Source organism: Nelumbo nucifera, chromosome 4, assembly GCF_055504915.1.
Source record: "Nelumbo nucifera cultivar China Antique chromosome 4, China Antique-T2T, whole genome shotgun sequence".
Taxonomy (NCBI): Eukaryota; Viridiplantae; Streptophyta; class Magnoliopsida; order Proteales; family Nelumbonaceae; genus Nelumbo; species Nelumbo nucifera.
Window position 1 is genome coordinate 93,532,718 of NC_142652.1, and position 27,460 is coordinate 93,560,177.

The 27,460-nt window shown below is 35.9% G+C and overlaps 2 protein-coding genes across 2 annotated transcripts; both read left to right on the plus strand.

Annotated features, from left to right (window-relative positions):
* Positions 1 to 735: 735 nt before the first annotated feature.
* Positions 736 to 2,911, plus strand: LOC104610630 (WRKY transcription factor 71-like). Its single transcript, XM_010277346.3, has 3 exons — positions 736 to 1,368; positions 1,828 to 1,971; positions 2,429 to 2,911. The coding sequence occupies exons 1-3, from the start codon at positions 902 to 904 to the stop codon at positions 2,781 to 2,783; spliced, it is 966 nt and encodes a 321-aa protein (XP_010275648.1). The 5' UTR covers positions 736 to 901; the 3' UTR covers positions 2,784 to 2,911.
* Positions 2,912 to 16,400: 13,489 nt separating this feature from the next.
* On the plus strand, positions 16,401 to 26,702 carry LOC104610624 (protein REDUCED WALL ACETYLATION 3-like). The gene is made up of 17 exons (XM_010277335.3): positions 16,401 to 16,632; positions 16,744 to 16,785; positions 19,226 to 19,317; positions 20,613 to 20,750; positions 20,850 to 20,906; positions 20,992 to 21,064; positions 22,385 to 22,543; positions 23,988 to 24,137; positions 24,240 to 24,495; positions 24,586 to 24,707; positions 24,816 to 24,902; positions 25,054 to 25,142; positions 25,240 to 25,302; positions 25,391 to 25,447; positions 25,625 to 25,721; positions 25,839 to 25,995; positions 26,298 to 26,702. Exons 2-17 carry the CDS (start codon positions 16,753 to 16,755, stop codon positions 26,309 to 26,311), a joined length of 1,644 nt encoding a protein of 547 aa, XP_010275637.1. The 5' UTR covers positions 16,401 to 16,632; positions 16,744 to 16,752; the 3' UTR covers positions 26,312 to 26,702.
* The last annotated feature ends 758 nt before the right edge of the window (positions 26,703 to 27,460 follow it).

Sequence of the window (27,460 nt, forward strand, 5' to 3'; positions counted from 1 at the left end):
CAAAATTTAGCTTTCATTAATACCAACAAAATTCTAATTCCATATTAAGCTGTGAGTTTGGCCACCTAAAGATATGCTATCCACACATAATTACCCACAATAAATTGCAGTCACACATTAGGAACATCTTCCAGATATTCTCATTACATGGTTGCAATGTCTTGTGGGTATGAAATGAGGCCACAAGGCCCACAACAATGTATCGAAAAAAATCTGATTAATGATTAACCCAATTGATTGATTCGATTTTGCTTAAGAACCAAAGGATCAATTCATATTTTGCTTAAGAACCAAAGGATCAACTCTTTAATTAATTATATTTTAAGAAAATTTGGTACTAAATTTAATAGTGTAAATTAAAATACTTTATATTAAATTAAGATGTATTGTATTTTTTTAATAATAATTTGACGCCATAAGCGTCACCATAAATTCTCTAGATGGACCTGACGTAGACGTCCGTCAGCCGAGAGTCCAATGTAGCAACCCAAGGATTATCTTCCCACGTGTCAATTACCTTGTTGTCGGTTACGGTCAAATGCCGGTGCTTCTCAGACACGTGTAAGCCTGATGCTCCAAAAGACGCACAGTAAAGTTTGAAACATTGACCATCACCACGAAAAAGCCCCTTGAACGTGACCGCCTATAGCCGGTAGCCATGTGCTGACTCATCGCCAGCTTCAGTTTCATGAGTGTAGCTCAGGACCATTCAAAGCTTTCAAAGCTGTAAGCTTTCTCTCGACTCTCTCACCTCAACATTTCAAAGTCCTCCCTATAATAAAACCAAAAGCCTCAGACCTCAGCCAAAGCTCTCTTTCAGAACTATCTCTCTGTCTCTTCTTCTTCTTCTTCTTCTTCTTCTTCTTCTTCTTCTTCTTCCTCTTCTTCTTCTTCAATTTCCATGTCTGGTGAGGCCAGAAATCTGTTCCACCATGACCTACCATTCCACGATGATCGCCGCAACGTCGGCAAATCCGGTTTTATTCCCTTCTCGACGGATCCTCCTTCCATGTTTAATCAGTCTGTTCATGGGTTGGGAGACTCAGCAGCTCGCGATCTAAATGGGTTTGACCCTTCCTACTTGAGCTTCACTGACTGTTTACATGGCGCACTGGATTACAGTACATTATCAAGAGCTTTCGACTTGTCTTGTTCTCCGCCGGATGCGTTTCATCCCGTCGATGATGCCACCCAGAAGACGGGTGGTATGGGCGAGTCAACGGGGACTACTGACATTCCGGCGACACCCAACTCGTCTGTGTCATCATCGTCCACTGAGGCAGCAGGAGAAGAAGATTCGGGGAAGAGTAAGAAAGATCGGCAGCCGAAAGGGTCTGAAGATGCAGTCGACAAGCCTAATAAGAAAGTGTAGGTTTAATTTCTTCTCCTTTCATGGACTATTCCTGGTAAAGGTTTTTTACATCATTTTCAGAAGTTTCTTTGTGGGGCTTTAGCCTTCTTGCCAGGATAATCTTTTCTCAATGTGAACTTCCAAGGGTTATCAAGTTTACGTGTACCACTCAAATTTCTTCTTTCTTAACTCTCTCTCTCTCTCTCTCTCTCTCTCTCAAAAGCAGTTGAGACTGTGAAAAATTTTGATATTACTTTTTGGTGATCTTTTCTAGAGATATCTACTGTACAAATCCTGTAGAATTGGAAGGATAGAGTTGGTGAACGCAAAAGAAGTTAGAATCAAACATGCTAAAGAAGGCCCTGAACTTTATTTGAGTTTATATTATTTAAAGAAACTTGATAAACATGTGATGTGCTTAGTTTCCTAACTGATGAGTTCTGCTTCATATTAAGATTTTCTGGTTGAATCATCAGGAGCAAGCCCAAAAAGAAAGGAGAGAAGCGGCAAAGAGAGCCACGATTTGCTTTCATGACTAAGAGCGAAGTTGATCATCTTGAAGATGGATACAGATGGAGAAAATATGGGCAGAAGGCAGTCAAGAACAGCCCTTATCCAAGGTCTGTTCACTCAATTCCCTGTAGGAAAACCTACACAATATTTAACAAAAAAATGCTTTTACCTTATGACTGTTATTATATTATAAGATGGTCTGTCTACTAATTACAGGAATGATTAAAGATGAATTCTAATTAGTTTAGAGAATTTAAATCTCAGGAGCCTTGTTGGGTGATTTGACTCCAACCAAATATATATGTATATATTCTGAGATCTGTTACTTTGTGGGTATATTCTTTCATTTACAGTGATTGATCTAACTGCACTACAGCATTGATGCCTTAATTTGCATCATGTACAGCTTCACAAGTAATCTTTTTGAATGGATGATCTCTGGAAATACTTAATTAGTCTTTTCTTTTTTTGATGGTTTTGTGATACATTTTCTATTCCAAGGAAGGCTACAGAATCCAGGGAATTTTTCAGAGATTGATCATAAGCATTTAATTGTTGTTGCAGAAGCTACTACAGGTGCACTAGCCAGAAGTGCTCAGTGAAGAAAAGGGTAGAGAGATCATTCCAGGATCCATCAATTGTGATTACTACATATGAAGGACAACACACCCACCAGAGCCCATCGACGCTTAGAGGGAATGCTGCGGCCATGATGGCACCTAGCATGCTAACACCGCCACCTCCGGCCGGCCCAATCTTCCCCCAAGAACTACTGCTTCAATTGCCTTCAACAAACAACCAGGCTGCAGCCACAAGGTCGTCATTGTATCAACAAACCCTAGCTCAGCAGCTCCGTCTTCCAGACTATGGCCTTCTCCAAGACATGGTTCCTTCCTTTATCCATAGGCAACTATCATGATCTCTCTCTCTCTCTCTCTCTCTCTCTCATATTTTGTACATGTATTTAGTTTTGGATACATGAACAAATTAATACCAGTATGGTATGCATGCATGGAGAATCAGATTCATCTTTTTGAGTTATTAGAGGACACGTTATTCTTCTAAATTATTTTATAAAATCATTTCAGTTCTTCTGTCAAAAAAAAAGTGAACTTCAGTGTTTAATTCTATATTGCTAATATGGGAAAGGAGTTCTTAAATGGGAGAAGATGGGTTTGATGGGGGTACCAAGAATAGGGCTTTTTTGTTGACAGAGAATGCATGCTTTTGCTACAAATGCAATTAATGTGGTATCAGTTGTTTGATGTAATGAGGGGGGCGAGTTGCAAGGTTGAGTTTGAAGTGATTATTGGGTTAGAAGTTATGGATAGCACAGAAGTATATCTTCTCTTCAAAATTAGGGGTTTCGTGTAAAAATTATATATATATATAATGAGAACAAATTTGGTAGTTTTCATAGCTGCAGATTGACATAAATTAGAAGGTACAAAAGCTTTTTATGCAAATTTTCCAAGGCCATACTATACTCTGATATTATTTGTGGTCATATTAGAGAGAGAGAGAGACTTACTACTTCAAGTCAATTTTGGGTTGTATCTTCTATTCAAATTAGGGTTTTTAATAAAAATTAGATATGCAATCATAACAAATTTGGTAGTTTGCAGAGGGACATAAATTAGAAGAGACAAAAGCTTTATATGCAAATTTGCCATGGGCATTCTGATATTATTTGTTATGATATTAGAGACACCCACACTTCAGTCAACTTTTGGGTTATATCTTCTCTTCAAATTAGGGTTTTCATGTAAAAATTAGATACATAATCAGAACAAATTTGGCAGTTTTCCTAGCTGCATATAGGGACATAATTAATTAAAAGGGACAAAATCCTAATAAGCAAATTAATTAGCCATGGCCACTGATTATATTATTTATGATATTATAGAGAGACCTACTCCAATTAAGTCAATTTAATGAAAATCCACTTCAGAAACTCTTTAATAAGTGCAAGCCGACACAAGCACACAACAGAGATGAGGTGACATGACCTTGGAGTGTATGTGTTTCTCCATCTCATCAGTCACACCCCCACTTCACCTATAAAAGCTTCAGCCTAGGGGCCTCTCTGCTGCCTTGTTGCGTAAATAGTGCTTTTCCTTGTCTTATTTTTCTTCAATAATAAGAGATTGGAATTGGATGTTCAATCACAGGGAGGTTCATTCAAGTTGGAAAAAAACCAATCATGGTGGCACTGAGGGGCTTATGTGGACTAGAATTGTCAACGTGTCCTTCCTGGGTGTCCCACTGAAAGGACCTTTGGACTTGCCACCCGGAACCCTCCCCTTTCCCCTTTCTAAATGAGAGATACAAATGTTGTTTTGTCCATAAACAGAAAGCACTTTTTCATCATTGACACTGCTTTGTTTGGATAATCTTTTGTTTTTTGAGCTTTGGGCTGTTGGAAACAAATTTGAGCCAAGAACAAAAAAGTGTTTTCAGCGTTTGGCAAAAGTTGTATTTAAAAGTATACAACAATCTAAAAGCCAAAACACTTTTCAAGTCCCAAAGCACAAATCCTAAAATTGGGGGTGTGTGTGTGCTTTTCAAGTCCCAAAGCCAAAACACTTTTAATGAGTCGATCGTTAGCCAAAATGTGTGACTGTGGATTATGGTTTGCCTTTTGCTGATGTAGGCACATGTGTCATATTGGCTTCTTTAGGGGTGACAATTGGATCCAATTTGGTCTAAATGTTAGGGGTGACAATTGGATCCAATTTGGTCTAAATGTTCGGATCCAGCCCAGTATGAGTCCATTACAGGTGGATCAGGTCCAATCCAATCTGATGAATACTCTTGACCATTTTGGACTGATCCAATTCGATGTCTAAACCATCAAGTCTGTTAAAATTGATTTTAATTTAGATTGGTTTCAACCCAAATATGGTCTATTGACACCTGTATTCTTATCTTCTATCAATGGACTAGATATTAGTCCAATCCAACTCAGTCCATTACAGATGGACCAGATCCAATCCAATCCAATAAGGGTTTGACTATGATATGAAAAATATATGATATCTGAGAAACAATTTGACCAATGAACTGGAATCATAAACATGTTAGTGAATAAGGTGTTATTTATCAAAATTCATGAGTGGCTTTTGATTGGTCAAAACTATTTCCATACCATATCTTTTCCGCATCATAGATTTTCCAAATTAATTCTAACCTTGTTTTTTTTTTTCAAATTTTAGAAAACTAATATACTTTAAGATTTGTGATTTTAAGACTCAGTTTGAAAGGAATACAAATATATACAGTCCAAATACATACAAAATAATATAAAATATAAGATTTTACACTCTACATATTTACATTTATACTCCTTTCACACTAAGCTTAAAAGTCCAAAAGAACACAAAGCCCCAATTTACAGTCTATTTGTGAAGGCTTTCATAAAGTGGCAATGTGACATCTGGCTTTGTGAGGTGGGCTCTTCATGGACAGCGAATAAGCTATGTTTGATCAAAGATTCTGAAAAGCCCAAATATGCTATCATTCAGCCAAAAAAAATGGCTTTGGAATTCAACAAAAGGTAGCTCTTTTGTAAAATATCATAGACAAGGCAGCTTTTGCAAGGTAATATCACAAAAGGGCAGTAAAACATGAGGTGCATCCGCCGTATGGGAAATGCCTTCATGCATTTTTTATGACAAAACTACCTCTCTTCCTCTTTTTTCGCAAAATGTATCGAAAACCCAAAGAAATCTCTCCACCTTTCTCTTCCTGTTAATCGACTGAAGCTTTTGAAACCCCATTGTTCTTCTTCCTAAAGAAATGAAAAACTATAAAAAATCTTAGTCCTCTCTCCAAAGTTGAAAATAAACCCTATTATAGCCTTCATTCTTCGTATGAAACCCTGTTCATCTTATTGTTGCTAATAAACTCCGGCAGCTGCAATCCAAGAGCTTCTTCCCAAGAAGCTCCCGACGGTGAATTTTTGGGCGTTAGCCTTGCTCATGACGTAAAAACCTGCCCAGTTTTTGTTGCTCGTGACATCAGCCTTGGCCACGCGAAGGCCGGTGACGCTGCCGTAACAGCCAAGAAAGTATAGCATTACGCGACCGACGTCACTGCGCAGGGCGAGCTCGCTCGCCAGGTAGAGGTCTCCTCCTGGTAATCTGATTTCGCTGGAGGAGACATAGACGATGTGGGTGATGAATCCTACTGGTCTCCCCCATTCCTTGATGCAGGCAAGGCTTGCTTCTAGCGCCATCTCCAGTACTGCTAGGTTTGCTATTTCGAGCCTTTGCTTGATCGTTGGTGAGCCCTCTGTTGTCAGTTCTGGGTACTTGTCTAAGATCTCCTTGGAGCAGCAGCCACCGCCTGAGAGATGGTCTTGTTATTACCAGACCCATCTGCGGCCACCACAACACCAGCTCGTAAAGGTGCACTGGATGATTGAAGAAACTTCCGATTTGCAGCAGAGACCCATGTCGGGAAGCCATCAGAAAGCAACCGGCGATTACCACCTTCATCAATGAACAGAGCAAAGTATATTTTCAAAGGATCATACCTTTGAATGACATTAAGAGTGAAAAGTTACCTCTATCGGTTATAACCCCCCAAACTTATTTCGGTAGCCTCTTTTAAAGGTTAAAGCGGCTCAGTGAACTTCAACCCTCCCAAACCGGCCCATGGGCTTCTTGATTTGGGGCTTATATGTGTTTTAGCTTGAAATTTAAAAAAAAAAAAAAAATCTTTAAAAGCAACTCTTACCAAACGATTAAAACATTTTTATTTTTGGTTCATTTAGTTTTCGATACCCAAAGATCAAAGACAAACAGAGCCCAAATCAAATCATGGGGCTCACTTTCCTAAATACCAAAGCTTAGAAAAAGACCATTGGCGAAAACCACCTTGGTCATTAAAATACCATCATCTTGATTTGGGTCTACTGAAAACTACATGTTGCTGTTCCTACGTTTGTGAAGATGTCAAAATTACAACTTAACAGTAAATTGATTGATTGATTGATGAATGATGAGAAGCATTTTCAAGTAGGCTCTGTTTGGTTGCAGAAATTAAAAATAAAACAAATCAATTTCAGAAAAAAGATTGCTATTTTGTGATGTTTGATTGCATGAAAATAACCATCAAAGACAAATGTTTTACAGGAGATGCCTTCTGATTTTGCAGAAGACTGGTGCTATGGTGGTTCTCTTGCTTCATTAAGTTGAAATAAATGTCAGGAAAATGATGAAAATAAGGTTGTGTTTAGATAAGTTTCAGCCTTTCAGGAATTTGTGCTTTCAAAGGCCATATTGGGGCTTTGTGCTTTGAGGCTTAAAAATGTTTTGGCTTTAGATTAGGCTGATTAGTATGTTTCTAAAAGCAATTCTTACCAAATGCTCAAAACACATTTTGGTTCATCTTTGTTTCCCATAGCCCAAAACTCGAGAGCAAAAGTTTATCTAAATGGGGCCTAAGTTGTTTTCTTATTGGATATGATCTTCTAGAAGTTCGGTGGTTCATTCACTGTGAACCTGTCTTTCCTAAGTTGTATTGCAAGCAATGATACAAAGCCGGCCAAATTTGCAAGCTTTTTCCTTAGGGATGGTAAGAAACAGAATTGGGGAGGATTTTATTAATCCCTAAAACCCGTAGCAGATTGGATTTTCAGAATCGAGGCTCAACTTTACGATGCCTATTCCCAAAATTAACTCAGGACATTGGGCTCATTCAATTCATTAAAAATTCAAGTTCAAGCGTTAGGTAAGCCTCAGTCCAGTCCACCTCTGTTTTACAATCACCACTGTAACAATCTGAGTAATCCGTTCTCATGGATTGTTACATAGTAGGAGGATCGGCTTTTATCACAATGTAAAGAGTGAAGAAAATATCTCAGTATATATGATTCTCATTCATAGAAGCAGAAATAGGAGTCGAAGTATAGACTACTTTCATCATCTGTAGCTACAACTACGTATTATTTATCAATATTTCGAGAACTCTCAAATTTGGACTAAATCTAGCATCCGGCTGAAGCATTATTCGGTTTGATTTTAAAAGATTTCCTAGATGGATTATTCCATGACTTCTACACTTCTAGGAAAGATGGTCACTCGGCATCCCTCCATACGAAGAGCCTACACTTCTGTTGATGATCCAGTAATTAGAAAAGATGGGGTTATGTGTTTTAGGAAAAATCACCCCTAAAAGTTAGCTGTTAGAGGGAGGGAATCCAAACACATATATATCCTACAACAGCATCCCATACTATTGATATTGGATATCTCACATTAGCATCTCATATTATCAATATGGGACAAATGGATCATAACAGATGATTATTCGGCATCCCTCCATATGAAGAGCCTATACTTACGAGGGTTTGATCCTGCACCTCTACATTCGAAGGGCTATTATGTGATAGATCCATTTAGTGGGCTAGTTGTCGTAAGATACATGTGGAGGCCCATTGACAGTGAAAACATGAAGAACATACCCTATGTCTCATCAAAAAGAGGGATACCGAATGACCAACTGAACTACTGGGTCATCAGCAAAAGAGATACAACACATGTGGAAAGTAGGATCACATAAATCCGTAGGCATAGTTAATTCATGAAAACTAAAGAAGATATGATATAATGAGATTGAACTGATGACCCTTTATTGCCTAGAGACCAAAAGAATGAAAGGCAACTGGTAGGGTCATTTCATTGATCCAGTTTATCAATATGCTAGGCCATACTTGGGTTTGCCATAAATCAAGTCAACTACAATAAAGAGTGTCAATGGACCGGTTTTGGATTAGAGCCCCGTCCAGTCCAAAATCAATTTGGATGGATTGGACTGACCAACAAGACATATTAGATTAGATTAATCTGGTTCAAAATATTTGTTAGATTAGATTGGACCTGGTCCATCTGTAATAAATTTATATGGGATTGGGTTGGATTAAGCCAATATCTGATCCATTGATATAAGATAAGAATATAGGTGTCAATGAGCCGGGTTTGGATTGAAACTAATCTAAATTAAAACAAATTTGAACAGATTAAATGGTCCAAACATTAAATTGGACCGATCCAAAATATTCATTGGATTAGAATGGACCTCGTCCATTTGTAATAATCTCGCAGTGGACTGGATCGGATTGGACCAAATCCAGCCCAGCTGACACCCTAACTACAAGGGCAGCTGTAGGTGTAGGTACCTATGTGATTTTTATTAGGGGTGCATCGTGAGCAGGTTTGGGAAGGACATGGGCCACATGTAATTCAAAATTTTCAAATAGAGTAGCCGCTTTGTACCCCTAGATGTAGGCTGTGTTTCGTAGTTGTCACTTCTATATGAGATATTTGCCTGGGATTGGTCAATGCAAACTTGTGAGAGGATTTTTTTTTTTTTTTTTCTACTACAGATGTTTTGAGTTGATCGACACAAAGTTTGGTTACTATTGCCACTTCTTCATGAATCTATATTGATATTTATTTATATATACTACTATCAAAAGTGTAAACGAGGTTTAAATATTGGAGTTTTTAAGTTTTTTTATTAAAATATTCCTATTTTTTTAATTTGGTCCCTCTTTATTATGAGGGCAAAAAACATAGTTTGAACTATTCTCTCTTATTAAGTCTTATATTAAAGGTATTAATTAACTTCCATTCTCTCTCATCAAATCCAATATTTAAGGAACATTAAATAAGTGAATTTTGTGATTTTTTACTAAAATTCCCCTACTTATAAATTTGGTCCCTCTCCAACTATATGGGCAGAAAATGCATTTTAAATTACTATTACTTTCCTCTTCATTCAATTCCCTCTCATTAAGGTGTTAACCATAAATTATATTAATTAAATCTAACATTTTTAATAATATAATACATGTGTTTAACACCAACATGAAAAATAAACCACCATTTTATTTGGGTGGTGGGTATGTAGTTCAAACATCCACATCAAATGGGTTAATCAACAATCTCATAGTTAAATAATAAAAATTTAAAAATAAATAAAAATATAAATACTACAAAATTATAAAGTTTTGTGAAAAAATTTAAACACATCTTTAGTATTATATATTTATCATATTAAACAACAATAAGTATAATAAATAAGAATTTTTTTATTAATGATTGAAATGAAATACAATATTTAAAACGGATGACCTAGAAACAAAGCTATTTTCCTATTTAAGTGGTGGGTCAATGGTTCAACCTTTCAGGTTAAATGGGGGATATCCATGGTGTTCATAATTAAATAATAAAAATTGTAAAAAAATAGAGACACAAAAATATTAAAAATATAGAAATTTTGTAAAAATATTTGGATGCACCTCTAATATTATGTATTTATCATATTAAACAAAAATAAGTGTGATAAATAAGAATAATTTTATTAATGATATAAATAGAATAAAAAAGTAATTAACTTAGAAAGGAAGTTGTTTTTGCATCTAGTTGGTGGTCAATGGTCCATAGGGGTGCAAATTGGGTTGGCTTAACTCGATTTTGGACCAACCCAACTCATAGTTTTAGACAATGTGGCTTGGATTTTTGGTCCTTGAACTAGGCCTAGGCTCAAAAGTTTGAGCTTTTCTATTTTTCAGGTTAGGCCCAAGCCTAACCCTTAGGTAGCCCAAAGTTAGGCTTAACTATATAGAAACATACATATATTGACAAATACTGCATATATGCATGTATATACAGTGATACACATATGTTTATGTCAAATTTTGTCATGGGGTTGATCGACAAATCCAAGTCCAAGCCCAACCCAAGTGCATTATATTTCAATATAAGTTGGGCTTGGCTTGGACAGATCAAGGTTGGCTTTGGTCTCAAGCCTTGGGCCTAAGCCTGTAAATGGATTCAAAAGTCCAATACCTGATTCAACTTTGAATTTGATTGTCTCGGATTTGTATGTAACAACTTACATTCGATTAATAATTGAATCGGATGCAGATTTAATCTCATCCAATCTGATTAAAATTTGTGTATGAGAAAAAATTATTATTTTATGTATATATGTAATATAATTATGTGTATATATAAAAATATTATGAATAATTATATAAATTTTAATTATTAAGTTTACTATTTTATATTTATATATTTATTATACATATATAAGTTAATACAATTAATTTTTCTTAAAACTTTTTTTATTTTTGATCATTTTAAACACAATAAGATGGTTGGGATTAAATCCAAATCTAACTCAAAATCCAACATGGTAATTGGATGTGGATGCGAATGTAATTGGATCTGATTCGAATTTCATCTGTTTACTTGCACCATAACATTCTAATTATTAGGCAAAATGAGTCAATCAATGATGTCATAATTAAATACAAAAATTAGACAATACATAAATTTATAGAAATTTTTGACATATCTAACGCATTAGAAAATTATCATATTTAACAAAGATAATTGTGATAAATAAGAATTACTCTTAAAATTAATTATGAAAATGCAGTAAAAAATTTAAAGTTGCCTAAAAGTGAGATCATTTTTTCTTTCAAATCAAATATGTTGTAATTATATAATAATTATCGTTCAGCCCCTTACATGGCTCTCTACTCTAGTCTCTATTGAAGCTTCTTTTAAAGGTTTCTTACAAGCATCTTAGCAAAGCAAGTCAACCAAAGCTTGAAACCTCTTAAATGGGATAAAGTTAGGTATGTCTAGATTAGGGGTGTCAATAGGACTGGATTTGGTTCAATCCAATGCAGTCCAGTGTGAGTCCACTATAAATAGATCAGGCCCAATCCGATCTAATGAATGTTTTGGACCAATTTGGACCGGTCCAATTCAATGTCTGGACCGTTCAATGTGTTCAAATTCATTTTGATTTAGATTGGTTTCAATCCAAACCTGGTCCATTGACAAATATATCTTATCTTATATCAATGGAGTAGATATTGACTTAATCCAACCTAATCCAATATAAATTTGTTATGGACGGACCAGGTCCAATCCAATCTAATAAATATTTTGGACCAGATTAGTCCAATCCAATATATCTTGTTGATCCATCTAGTCCTTCCAAATTGATTTTGGACTAGATGGGTCCAATCCAAAACTGGTGCATTGACACCATTAGTCTAGATAAATACAAATCATCAACCAGATCACAAGGTGGAAGTTGAAGTATGAAGAGAATAATACCAAAAAAAAAAGGTTATATACTGCCCCAACCTGTTAGAATTAGGAGGATGCTGTTTGAGAATTGAGATGGAACACTATTTTTATTAGCTGTGGCAATGGTTGCAATATATCCTTACTACCACCTGATGAAAATGGGGCAGTCTCGCTTGTTTTAAATAAAAATACTGGGTGGGTGATCTTTTTTTGTTGGGTTATTGGTGTGTCCCCACCTTTCATAGGGAGGTCATAGATATTTCCTATTACAGTAGTCACAGCTGATGCATATTGAAAACCCAACATCCCCTTAATTTTGTTTTCATGATGTTGTAGTTGTTTTTGGTTGTTTTAAAACAAAAATGTGCATATTGACCAAGACCCACTTAGATAGAAAGTTGAGGAAAAAGGTCTTAACAAATTGTGTTGAATTTCTTGGCTCAGTCTGTTTGTAGCGTAAATTTTATTTTGCATTGGTGTAAATGCATTGAAGTGCAAATGGGCTGAGTATAAATTTTATATTACTTTTGCTTCGAATTGGGATATGTTCCTCACAGCCACATCCCATCCTGTGTTGGAAATATCTTTTCATGAATAATAAATACAAGTATGGGAGACGTTTCTAATGTGTGGTCAGGATACACTGGGAGGCCGGTTTGAGGCGTATTGTGTGAGGAGCAGACCTGAACTCTTTTGCTTGAGATTTGATATCGTCTTGTTTGTTTGTGAGAATAAAATAGAAAGTAAAATGATGTGATTTCACTTTTAGGAGGACAGTTATAGGAAGCAAAATGATCTAGTCCCCACTTTATATGGGATAGAATTAAGGTTGTGTAAATTTTGCACTAATTTTTCAAATGTAAAATTTGCATTGCCAATAAATGCAAATGGGACAAAAAAGTGTAAATTTTGCACGTTGCAAATCATAGGGTGTAATGTTGAACTGAGTGCAAAATTTGTATCTAGTTCAAATTTGCATTTGGCCCAGCCCTGGTTTGTCCATTTAAAAAACAGAAAAACCTTGGCCCAGCCCAAGGGCCTAAAGTAGGTGTAAATGTAACAAATTCTTTTTGGTAGGTGCTTAATCTTATCGTTTTTTTTTTTTTTTGGTAGGTATTGATCTAATCTAACCACTACCACTTAAATTAGGTGAATTAGGTACAAATTTTGCACTCACTTTAATTTTGTATTTGTTTGTTTGTAAGGCTCAGTTAAATTTGTACATTTTGGACTCATCTCTCGTTTAAAGTGGGGATCATCTATGATCTACCCAATTGGCCAATTCAGAACAAATAACCCTCGTATAAGGTGAGGTGAGAACTGCGTTATTCTACTTCTCAATTCAGCACTCACAAACAAATAAAAGCAAGTTATATCTGATGCAAAGGTAATTCAGAATTTAAACTCATCCTATTTGCAATTTTTATACATTTAGACCGATGTAAATGAAACGGTGCTCATGATTCAGTTAATCAAACTATGCGCTATATTTTTTTTTGAAATCGAGCCGGTCTTACCGGTTTTTGCAATTCTCTGAACCGAAACCAAATCCACTAACTGGTTTCAATTTTTGACCTGTTTAGTTTTATGGTTTTTTATATTTATAACATGTATTATAAATACTAGAATTATATATTATATATTTATAAATAATATATGACATGTACTGAAAATATATACATATTACAGTTGATTGGTTTAACTGTCAATTTTTTATAAATTAACAGAAAACCGAACCAGTCTTTCGGTTTTTTAAAACCGAACTGATGAGCACTCCTATAAAAATTATTATAGGGATAAGTGGACTGCAGTCTACCTCAGAAATATGAAATTATTATAGGTTTTTTACCAGTTGATTGACTTAACTGTCAATTTTTTATAAGTTTACAGAAAATCGAACCAATCTTTTGGTTTTTTAAACCAAACTGATGAGCACTCCTTTAAAAATTATTATAGGGATAAGTGGACTGCAATCCACCTCAGAAATCTGAAATTGCAACCTTCTCTTAGTCTACTAATAGCCCCCCTATAAACTGCATCCTGTCCGTGAATTTGGCATCAATCCACAGGCAGGATTCAATCAACCCTTAGAAATCCTAATTCCACTCTAGGGATGGACTGAACTATAAAATCCCCATTATTATAATTCACACGTCACACCGCAATACAAACTTAACTGAGCCTAGCTCATATTTTGGCCCAGACCCGACTCTATTATCCACCGGTAGGGGTGCAAGTCAGGTGAGTTGGGCTGGGTTTATGGTCAACATAGGCCTGACCCTAAAATTTGGGCTTAAGGCCTGAGGTCAAGCCCGATTTTCCCAACCCGAGCCCAGCCCACACTATAATTTAATGAACTTGGGTTGGACTTGGGCTTGGGTTGGCCAATGGACTCACTCTAAAATTATACATACATACATATATATATATATATATATATATATATATATATATATATGCATGCGTAATTAGACCTATTCATGAGCGGGGTAGCCCGATGGCCCGGCCCGACCCGCACCCCGATCGGGCTTGGTCATGTAACTAACACAGTAAGCCTGACTGTGTTACGGGTCGGGCTCGGGATTTGTAGGGCTATTCATAAAAAGACCCAACCTGACCAACCCGAACCGAACCGACTTAGTAGTTAGTTCCTAATTAATAGTTACAACCTACTTAGTTCCTACTTAACTAAGTTGTCTCTATCCTAGTTACAACCTAACTTAATTTCTAGTCTTTTAGTTAGGAATGACATCAATGGCAAGTATTGTAAGACAACTAGACAAGGAATATTTTTTGAAAAAGTTTAAAGAAAAGAATCAAAGGATCATAGTTTCTATGGTCTTTTACACCAAATAGGCAACCAATTACAATTAGAATTAGGTGTCATTTTTTACTTAGATTAAAAGGTTTCTTGAAATATATAAATTTCAGTCTTCTTTCTCTAATACAGTTTGACTTTCTATTTTCTTGATACATAAACTCAAAATTTTATGTGCTTCACAAAGTTATTGGCCTATTTTCTCTTAATTTATGTGTTTTCCTTGCTGGATGATGTTGCTAGCTTCTCTGATGCCCAATCTACCAATTTATTATCATGGTTGAACTTAGAGCCGAAACCGACCCAAACCGAACCAACCCGACTCAAACCGATCAAGTTGGTTTTGCTTAACACAGGGTTGGTTTCGGTTTCAATTTCAGGTAATCCGACCAGGTCGGATCGGTTGGAAAAATCCCAGTAAACCGACCCAACCCGACCCGTGAACAGCCCTAGGGATGTCAAAAAATTCCGGCCTGACTCAGCATTATATATTTTATAAAATACATAATATGTATTTTATATATTATATAAAATATATATATTTATAATTTAATATATACATTTTTTTATTTTTTTCTTTATAATTTCTCCTTCTCACTCTCTCTCTCTCTATTCAGTCGCTTCAGTAGTAGTAACATGGGCTAAATTTCGGGCTTGGGCCTAGGCCCGGGCTTCAGGCTTTTTATGAGGGCCGGGCTGGGGCCCAAGTTGTAGGCCCGGTGGTCGGGCCGAGCTCGGGCTCAGGCCTTAGAAAAATCTGTTAGTACAGAGTGAAAGCCCGGCCCGAACCCGGCCCGGCCTGACCCATGAACAGGTCTATGCGTAATTAACATATATATACATATGTATAGAGCCCAACCCGTGTAAAATTTCGGGCTGGGCCTGTTCAGGCTCGGGTTGAGCCCGCCCAAGTTGAACCCCTATCCACGGGGCCGTCTTGGCCTTTGTTCCATTTGCCAACTTTGAACCACCGACCCAAGCACCAAATGTAGGGCCCACGTTTTCACCCTACGTGGTATAGCAGCAAAGCAACCTAGCAAAGCCCTGATCTGTCGCATTTGATCGAGGCGGCGTAGCGTGGACATAATTCCTTTAAATTATTTCTTTAAAATCACGAAATCCATCGTCAGGTGAGTGCGTGTCTCTTTCTCCTTCCGTACAAAGAGACATACGTTAGCAAGACCTGACAACTAACGAAAAACGAGTGATCTGATGGATCAAATCTACTTGAATTCATATGGTCTTATTCTAGAGTCCATTGGATTAGAATCTCATTTGATTGCTTAGAATCTGCGAAACCAATCGGCAATAGAAGATTCCAATCACAAGGTTTTCTCAACGATCTTCTCTCTGTTTATCAAGAAATCTTGTGGACCCTTCCGAAGAATTTCGATCTGAACAATAATAAAAACTATTGGCGGTCAAAATTTTTGTAAGCCTGCCTACTTGTTGTTAAAGATCCAGTTTCTTTGGGCGGCTAAGATTTTTCAGATCAAAACATGTGGGCCCAACATAAACTAATAACACTGGGTCTCGTTACATATTCTCTCTCTCTCTCTCTCTCTCTCTCTCTCTCTCTCCAAGCGAAGAAACGCTACGGCAGGAGGAGCGACAACCATCAACGGTTGGTTAACCCGCAGAGAGAGAGAGAGAGAGAGAGAGAGAGACGGCCTTCCAATGTTTTCTCTATATTTTCAAAGCAATGGTTGGTCGTTGCCTGGTTGGTTCAGAATTGTAGATCTCCTTCGCGTGGAATTAATCAGGATTTAATTTCGTATTTATGACGATCTCCACGAAACCACTGTGACCAGCAGAGACCCGGTCCTCTACTGGTACTTCTCTCTCTATATCTCTTTGTTTTCTTTTTGTGTTTTGTAATCAGTGATATTTCTCTGATTCGGTTCTTTCATGTTTTATTGGTTCTGTTATCGATCCATTTACAGAGAAAAAAAATGGTGGTTTCTGGGCCCGTGACGCCTGGTCAGGTGGGTTTCTTCGTACTTTCTTTTGTGGCGATTTTAAGTTGATTCTGGCCATGTTCAGATGCAAATATACTTCATTTCTGATTTCTGTAATTTTTATTGCTTGTTTAAATTGAGAATTTTTTCACGAACTTTTATTTGTTTCCATATGACAAATTAATGTTGTGTTGTATTTGACTTTCACTTGCAATGGATGTTTTCTTCTTTCATTATCGTAATTAGGATCTATCAGTGTCTGCATTGCTTATTCTTCAGAAACCTGTGGTTAGATTTCTTTTTCTCCTTTCTGTATTCTTGTTTCTCTTAAGAAGTTAACTGCCCTACAAGAAAACCTTATACAACTTATATAATCCAGTAAAATCTGTCTGAATAATTCAAATTTTCAGTAGGGTTGATTTGTAGAGTGTAGGAGTTGAAATGCATGTACACTAACTGCTATATGTGGCTGTGGATCCAATATCCACCCTCCCCGTTAAGTGAAGAAGATAGCAAGTCAAGCTGCAATTATTTTGTAATAGTTCCTTGGCTATTCCTGAAGGCCGGCAGACGAATATATCCACCAAAGGAAAATAAAAATATACAAGGAAAAAGAGTATTTACTGGTAGATTTCCTGCTTCTTCTTGTCCTTGACTTATATAAGTTCTAGGAGTAGAGGGGAAATTACGAATTGTGGTGGACACACTCGTATATTGTAGAAGTAAACAACAAAGCTGTGGTAAAGGGCAGCTAGGCGGCAGCTGAGGAGTGAAATGGATTTAATATTGTTATTGGAAAATTTTAGTGGATTTTTTTATGAATTTTGACATAATTAACCCTATTAGACTAGTAACTGGGTCTTTAAGTATTTGGTAAGTTCCATTTCCGAATATCATATAACTATTTCCTTAATTACATCCTTGCTAGGGATACAGAACTCACTTTTGGTTCTGATTTTGAAGTGTAAATAAAGAGAGCAAGATAAGTAGAAGTTTATTGCTTTGAAAATTCTAGTATATATTCCCTCCTTAGTTTGAAAGGAGCCATAGAGAACAAAAGATAACATTTTTATGTATAGCAATTATGTAAGAAAACATAGCCAACCAAGTCTCATCAACAAGGCTGTGGATGGTTTCCTCCCCACCCACATGGAATTAGGATTTCATTAAAATTTGAAGATTAATGTTGTGTAGGAACTATAATCATCCAAGTTTCATGAACAAGGCTTAGTTGGTTTTCTTTCCCACAAAGCTGATATCTTCTTAAGATTTATAAATCAATGTTGTATAGGGAACCATAATCAGCCAAGCTTCATAAATAAGGCTATATATGATTTTCTTCCCACAGAATTAGATTAATATTGTGTAGAAAGCCATAATTGTCAGGTTTCATGAACAAGGTTGTAGATGGTCATCTCCCCTAAAAGAATATTTGATAGTCTGATCTTGGCTGATTACTTCAAATGCAATCTCATATTGCTCAAATTGTGATGTTTCTGTCCTCTATTAAAAAACAATATGGGATAGGATGGCTGAGATATATTCGCAAACCCAGAACGCAGCATGTGCCTATCAATTAAAGCAAAAAAGCAGTGCTATGAAGCAAGGGGAGAAGGCCATGTCTATGTACTTCTCTTCATTACAACCATTATGGAAAGAATTATATCACTTGGAGGTGGTGAAATGACATTATTTTCAAGATTCTAAGCGGGCACAGGGTATTTGTTACGAAGAATAGGGTGTTTTGAGTTCTTTGTTCTCTCAGTAGAATCACTTGTTTTCATATATTTGTTTTTCTTATTTCTTCTTTGTATTTTTCATTTATTTTAGCTACTATATATATTCCACTTCATTGCTGGTTAAGATAGAGGATGTCCTGAAATTTAAGTTAAAATACTGAACTGATTAGAAGATACCAATATGAATCATGATTCTTAAAATTGTTCTGACATTTAACTTTTTTTTTAGAAAATTTGCAATCACCCCTCCATCCACCATATGGATGGAATTTATCTAACTGACTAGAACAAATATTTTTTGACAGTCAACTTCCACGTTTAACAGCTTTAACTCAAGTCAAGCTATAAATTCTTGATTTTGTAGTACAACTTGACTGAAAACGATCTGGCACTATTTTAGACTTAAAGTATAAATATTAACGCCTTAAAATTTGAAAAGAAGGCTGCTAGTAACTTTTTTTACTGGTAAGAATGGTTACAACTTCACTATTTTAACAGACCTGCAATTTAAGTGTAATGACATTTTCAATATTCTATGTTGCATCTTTTTTCTGTTTACTGCTTGTTTTGTTAGTTCATCACCATCTAAGCCTTGTTCAAACCATATGGGGTTGGTCACATGAATCTTGTTCTGTCAAACTGTCCTGTTGAGTGTCATATCTATTGTTGTTTTGTCAGCTCCAATTCTTATTTATATCTTCAGTCAAGCTTTACTTTGATTGTTTCAGGTTTCTTTTTTGATTGGACTGGCCCCAATTTTTATTGCCTGGATATATTCAGAGATATTGGAATATGGGAAGTCCTCATTTCCATCCAAAGTGTAAGTTGCTTCCTTACCACATGGGGAGTTACATTTTGATATGAAATGGTTGAATTGGCAACTGTTGTCCAATAAAAACTAGATCAAAATACTATTAAAGGTATTTTGGGGTGAGTATTGACTTTCCACTTAGAGTACAGTGGAAATATTAAGGCACTTTTTTCTGGACCAGTCGGTCAAGGGAATTCAATTAGAACAGAACTGCTAGCAGTTACAAGGAGTGAGGTTGGCAAAAGTGATGAACCATACAAACTTGTTGATTGAGAGAGACTTCAAAGTGGTGATGGAATGGGTTCAAAATGAAGACAAGGCCTCCTGGCAGTATAGGGAATTTTATCAAAGAGTTAAAGGAACTCAAAAAGAAATAGAAGGATCTCTTCAACATGGGTATGGTGGTATACAGATCTGCAGATGGCTAGGCAGACACTTTTGCAAGACAAGGGCTTGAGAGAGGAAATATGTTTCGGGAGTATGGGGATATCCCTTGATGTATATACAGATTTTTTTTTAAAGAAGGTAAAGTATGATGTATACACAGATGTCGAACTGGCCATCTCAATCTCATGCATGTTGCCTTATTGTACATAAGCATTTTCTTAGATCTTTTGATTGGTAAATATTTTCTTACATTAATAATAGCTGCTTAGTATCTCATGGCCAGATATTTAAAGAAAAAGATTTTAGATTCAATCTTTAAATCCATGATAAGAAAGGTAGAGTCCAGAAACAAGGATAACCATGGTAGAAAAAGAGAAAGGGAAAAGAGGAAAACAGACAGAACCATGAAAACAAACAATGAAGATTGAACAGGAGATAGAAGAAAAGGAAGAAACAGTTTGAGGAGAAGACAACTGACGAGTAGAAAGAAGGGTTCAGGACAGAGGCAATCAGCCCGAAGCCTTAGGGAAGGAAAGCAACAGCTGGCAAGAGTTCCTCAGAATCACGTTGCCAGAGCAGGGAGAAGTTCCTGCTTCAGAAACTGTAGAAGTCGGGACCAGTCTCCCAGTAGATGCAATATATCCATGGTCCCCCCCCCCCTCCTGAGGATAGGCCGTTTCTCTGTGGGGATTTCAGAGAAAGGTCCACCCTCTTATGGTAATGAATGCTAAAACATCTCTTAGGAAATAAGAGTATACATGAGTCATCCTTAGGTCCTATACCACAATAAATTAAATTTCCTGAGCTACTTTCCTGAACCATCTTTAAAATTTCATTATATTTGCCATTCCTAAGTGGATTTACTCTGTTAAAATCAGTTGTCCATTTATATGTTCTCTGGACCCTTTTGATTGCAGTCAATTAGATCCTAATCTGGTTAAACAAAGAGATGAGACAACTAAGGAAGATGATCGGGCTATTTTGTTGGAAGGTGGACTAACCAGATCAGCATCTGCCAGGCTTCACAATTCATCAATCAGAACAAATCTAATCAGGTAACAAATGTTTTGTAATGCATTATTTGGTAAAGTTTCATTACGAGTCCTTTCATGGAGATCTTGCTTAATTTCTTCCATGTTTTTATGGTTTTCTAGGTTTCTAACAATGAACGATTCATTCTTGCTTGAAAACCGAGCAACTTTGAGAGCCATGTAAGTCATTGTTCTTCCATATTTATTAACGTTATAAAATTAGAAGTTTATTCCTTCTCATATGAAATCCTGCAATATGATGTAGGTCAGAGTTCGGGGCAATTCTGGCTTATTTCTACATATGTGATCGCACAAATTTGTTTTCTGATTCTACTAAGGTCCCGGTTTCTTCTCCAACTAAATTCCCTTGTATTGATTCTTCATGACTATAATTTATGGCAGAGGTTTATTGAAGGAACTACTGTTAACTCTAGGGAACATGCTAATATTGCTTGCATGGTATGGTATGGAAGTCAACACTGCTATTGAAAGCTGCATTTATGGTGCTTTTATAAGGGCTAAATACAAAGATTTATCATTTTATCAAATGATTTAAAGGTACAAAACTGAGGAAGATATCATATGGAAAACAAAAGAAGAATTTGTTGTAGGTTCCAGTAGTAGTGGGACGAGTCTGTCTTGGTAGATCGATGCATTCAATTGAAGACAGTATGCATTATGCTAGTTCTTTTGCATTAACTCCCAGTTTATTTTTTTTCATTTTTTTAGGTTGTGAATAAGTTCAAGGTTATTGAATTAGGCACTTCTACAATGAACTGGGATCTGCTCCTCACACTGACCTGACAGCCACATCCCACCGTGTATTGGGAATATCTCCCATGAATAATAACAAACAAGAACGGGAGATGTTCCTAATGTACAGTTGGATTATGCTGTGAGGTGCAGATCCAGACTCGCTACAACACATTCGAATTTTTTTCACTGGTGTCTTGACTATTTGATTATGATAACTAGAAGGATGAATAATAGAAGAGGTAGGATAGTAGGAAGATTAGGGTTTTTTTTTAAAGAATGTAAAGTATTAAATTGAATTAGAAGTGATAATTAAATACATCAACCCATGTACAATGAGACCCTGTACATTGGGAATATACAAAAAGACCTGAGAAATCAGTGAAAAAAACTCATACTGATCAGTTCCCTAGGGGGCTTCTTTTTTGTATATATATTGGGAGTGGGAGTTTTCTCCCTTTTGTTCTTTGGAAGAAGATTTTCAAAATCTTTCAACAGTTTAAGTGAAATGTCACAAAGTTTCAATGATATTCTAAAATTTTAAATTATCAATATTTGAAATACACCCAATGTATAATCAATATGAGAGGAGAAAAGATTATTGGAATACCTCATGTTGCTCTCTGGCAGATGGAGAGATTTTACCAAATTTTGCCAATATTATGAACAATGTCTAGATGTACATCTTACTTTTTAAGGCAGTAATATGTTAATTTTTGTTTGTAAATTAACTATGATCTCACATTTTTCTATTACATTGTTATGATAGATTAAACATTGTTGGTGAAGGTTCCTGATTTAGATACATAGGCTAGAAAAAGGATGATGACAACTATTATATATTTTCTATCAATTTAGCATTGTACAAAACACAAGATTCCTCTAATACAATCTAACTTTTACAGAATTACAACCGTGACCTTTTCCTCTTTCTCTACATTCTTCTCATCATAGTTTCAGCCATGACTTCTCTCAAGAAGCACCATGATAAGTCAGCATTCTCTGGAAAATCCTTGCTTTACCTTAATCGGCATCAAACTGAGGAATGGAAAGGATGGATGCAGGTAGATATTCTTATTTCTTTCTGTTTCTATTTTTGCTGAATGGAAATATTTTTCCAAAATAAATGATAAAAGATAGAACTGGCATCCGCACATGCTTCACTGGCATCTGCACACCATAAACAAGCTCACCTGGCACCTCTATATTCTTATTTTTTGGATAATTTATATATAAACCGCCTCCTTATTCCAGCAAGTCCACCATGTCATTGACCAATCCCAATATGATATAAAATGAAACACAATACATAATGCATGATAAGATAAGCCTGTAACTACCCTTTTTTTGAAATGCTGAAGTTACTTGTAACTTCAACAACAATGTCTTCAAGATTAAAGTCTTCTGTAAGTTTCCACCCATGATGTTCCAATTTTTTGGAACTGTTGTAACTTACCCTCCCCTAAAGGGTCTGAATTCAATTTCAATCCCAGCTTCTGTGTCTTAATAATGGATCGAACCCTCAAGGGAATTTAGTTGTCTAATGATCAAGTCTCAAAACTAAGCTTGATAGCACTTCTCTGGAGTGAGTTCCAACAAATGTGTAGAGATATATGATACAAAGAATAGCAAGCTATGATCCCAAATCCCTTGTTCCCTTTGATAGAGTGGTGCAGAAGACATTTATATTGATTCTTTCAATAGGGCATGTGGTCTCTAGGGAACTTTCATAAAAAATGTCTGTCATTTTCCTTAAAAAATGAATAAAACCCTGCTTTTTTTGAAGGGGTCTTTAATTTTTCCCTATGTTTTAAGGATTCTGACAATGTGTGACATAGATATTAGCTCTTGCATAACTTCAGATAACCTGAAATAGATCTGAAACTAGGGTCAGAATGTTCCCTGAATGCAGAGACTGCATTATTGCAAACATGGCAGCTTTTTTACAAAATGGGCTAGTAGAGGCTTGCCAAATCAGTTTTCCAATATCAAACTGTGAAAACCAAAGATCCTGCCTAAATCAACAAATCTTTCTAAGAAATTTCAAATGATGATATACTTTGTTATTTTCGCTACACTGTTTTTGCTTTTACCTAGTATTCCTTCAGTTTCTCACTGTACACCATTATCTGTCTCCATTTGGCATCAATCTATTATGCTGCATTTGGTTTGAAAGAAAGGTAGGGAAAGGTAACCTTGTACAGGTTTCCTTACCTTTTCTTTCAAACAAAACACAGGCTCAGTGTCCTCTAGCATTCTCATTTATTTATGTTGTCAAATATTCATGAAATTTCTTTGGATTCATGTCTCTCTCCTGCTCTTTTATTTCTAACTTTTGATACATGCCTCACAGTTACTAAATAACCATAAAAGTCAATAGAAGGTGTTGTTTAATTAGTTTTACTTTCACTGGGTTCTTCTAAATGACTGTACATAGAGTGGAGCATATCAATTCTGCTACAAACAAGTATCTGTGGATGAGTTATTTACTTGGTTTATTTTCAATAGGTCCTCTTCTTGATGTACCACTATTTTGCTGCAATGGAGATATACAATGCAATACGTGTCTTCATTGCTGCATATGTCTGGATGACTGGATTTGGAAACTTCTCTTATTACTATATAAGGAAGGATTTTAGTGTTGCACGCTTTGCTCAGGTGATTTGTGATCATTCAACCATATTTGTTATTTCTGCCGTAAGATTTGTCTTCTACTTTTATCTTTGCTTCTTATGAATCCATAAGTTTCTTATAATGCAGATGATGTGGCGGCTAAACTTCTTTGTGGCATTTTGCTGCGTAGTTCTTAATAATGACTATATGTTGTACTACATCTGCCCCATGCATACACTTTTCACTCTCATGGTGTATGGAGCACTTGGTATTTTTAGCAAGTACAATGAAATAGGATCAGTAATGGCTGTGAAGATTATCACATGTTTTTTGGTGGTTATCTTGATATGGGAAGTTCCTGGAGTTTTTGATCTTTTGTGGAGTCCATTGACATTTCTTTTGGGTAAGTAACCTAGTTTGCTTTTTTTTTTTCACCATTTCTCCCATTTTACTGTCTTATCAGCAAGCATAATATTTTTCTTTGTTGTGGCAGGATATAGAGATCCAGATCCATCAAAATCAAAATTCCCTCTCTTACATGAATGGCAATTTAGATCAGGCCTTGACCGCTATATATGGATCATTGGAATGATATATGCATATTATCATCCCACAGTAATATTTTGAACGCTGGTTCATTTTGCAGAACATTCATTTTGGTTCCCAGATTAAGTCTTCCAGATATTCCTTATTTTTTTGCTTTTTTTAATTAATAAACCATAGGTTGAGAAGTGGATGGAGAAACTAGAGGAAACTGAAACCAGATGGAGACTCTCAATCAAAACAAGCATTGTTGCAATTGCTTTACTAGTAAGTTACATAATCATATCACTTATGAATGTTTTAAGGTAATCAGCATTTCTTTCTTCCTTCTGATAATTAAGGGTTTGTCTTTTGATTTTATCTTTTTTCAACAGTAAATTTTAAGAAATTGGCTGACCAGATTTTTCCATCATTTTAGGTTGGTTATTTGTGGTATGAATATATTTACAAGCTGGACAAGGTTACATACAACAAGTTTCATCCTTACACATCGTGGATCCCCATAACGTGCGTATTGGGAGTTTTGCAGTATGGATTGTAATTTTTGTTGTAAAAATTTAGGATTGACAGAATATCTCACTTTCTACCATTCTTGTTGTTCCAGTGTCTACATTTGCTTGCGGAATTTCACTCAGCAACTCCGAAGTTTCTCTTTAACTCTATTTGCGTAAGTTCTACATGTCATGGCTTGCTCATGTCTGAGATTTTTAATTTTCTGCATTTCAAAGTCTGAGCTTTCTACCTGTTCAAACTAGGTGGCTTGGCAAGATAACATTGGAAACCTATATTTCCCAGTTCCACATATGGCTGAGGTATGTAAACTTCATTTCTTTAAGTAGAATCTTTCATGATATGCATTGTTTGCATCTGTAGTCGAAAAAGACTGACAATGTATTTGCTTCCTATCCCCCCATTGATGTCATGTGTAAGAAACTTTTTTCCTCAATAATATATAAAGTGCCTCCTATCTTTTAAACATAAATATACAGATCAAATATGCCAAATGGACAGCCCAAGTGGCTCCTTGCTCTTATTCCAGATTATCCCTTGCTGAACTTCATGCTTACAAGTGCAATATATATTTTGGTAAGAAAATCTTGACCTGATCTTTATAAATTATGAGAAGAATAACTGAGAATTGAAGGGTGAACTAATCTCAAATTTTCACATTTGATTGGCTGCTGTCTGGACTTGCTTCTCAAGATATCATACCGGCTCTTTGAGCTAACCAATTCATTGAAGGCAACTTTCATACCAACAAAGGACAATCGCCGATTGCTGCATAATTTTGTTGCTGGAGCTGCTATTTCATTCTCTTTGTATTGCATCTCTTTCGTTCTTCTTCAAATTCCTCACACTGGTATGCCACATGATAATCTTTTATTATTATTTCCTAATAAAATGCAAGGATAATTTTTTTTTCTATCATTAGATTTTTAAGAATGTTGGCAACCTTGGATGTTGAATTCATCTGACATGAAAAGAATGTAGTTTCATGGTCAAAGGTGAATGAAATCACTGATGGCCAATGCAGTACTATGGTTTCCCATGTCACATTGCAAAATATTAATTGCCGAGGCCATGGCATCATTTTCCTTTTCAAGAGGGCACAATCTTATTCTTTATCCATCTGAACCTACATCTAATTATTTTTATTTACAGGCCTGAAGGATTGAAACTCATAAACAGCTGAGTAGATGCTTTGTTGAAGATGAAAATTTTGGATCCAGTAAAAGAAGTGGAACATATTGCTTGAGGATCTGGCATAATTACAGCAATTTTAAATGGTGGTGTCTCCTCGTCACCCATCAATTTTTTTTTTTTTTTTGAAAAGTCTCGTCACCTATCATTGAGTCACTTGTGTAAAATGAATATGGATTTTGTCAACCAAAAAGGGTAAAGTTTTTCTTTCTTTCTTTGTATTCTTGGCAGCAGTGCACATATACCATTTCTTTTTGTATTCCAACCTAAAAAAAAGCTCAGGCCAATATGGTCATGTGCTGTATAGATCTTCTGATGTATCAAACAATTTCAAGTTTCAATGTAATTGAATTTTCTTTTGGATTCTTTCTTCCCAACATCTAAATTTGTTAACAGTGTAGTTCAGACAACAAGGCTGTTATTAGTTGTTATGGTTGACTGCAAGAAATGTGCCAAATTTGAAGACAATGTACTAAAATGAAAGCATAGTTTAGTGTTCAAAAAACATCAGCAGTCCAGTGCACATGGCTCCCGTCAATGCGGGGTCTGGGGAGGGACAGATGTGCACAGCCTTTATCTTGAATGTGATGTTTATTATTAAACTGTAGCACATGCAATAAGCTAAGAGTTCAAAGAAATATTCCAAAATCCTCGTGACAATTGCAACATAAATTTTTTCAGTAGTTTTATCAGGTTACTTGAATCAAGAAAACAGGTTAAGGCACCAAGTGCTAAAAATTCCACCTTGATCAGTGCTAATTCGAGTTATCTCTCTCATTCAAAACCACAACTATTCTGCTCCTTTAGAAGGACCTAAGATCGGGAGCCAATCCATTAATGAATTGATTCCTCAACAAGGCTGTTGTTAAGAAGCAGCTTGTCCAAAATATAATTCATGTGTCTGCATGAAACTCCTTAAAAATTAATAGTAGATATTAGAAAGTATTAATTATAAACCATGAAAAGAGACTAGTTTCACTAATTTTGTTAGATTGTAAGAGTTGAGTTATTCTGTACTCTATTTTAACTAATCCTAGTAAGTAGCCGTACATATTTCTTATTTCCTACGTAGTGCATCCAAGAACTTGTTTAGGCTGGTTTTAATAACTATGGCCATGTTTAGT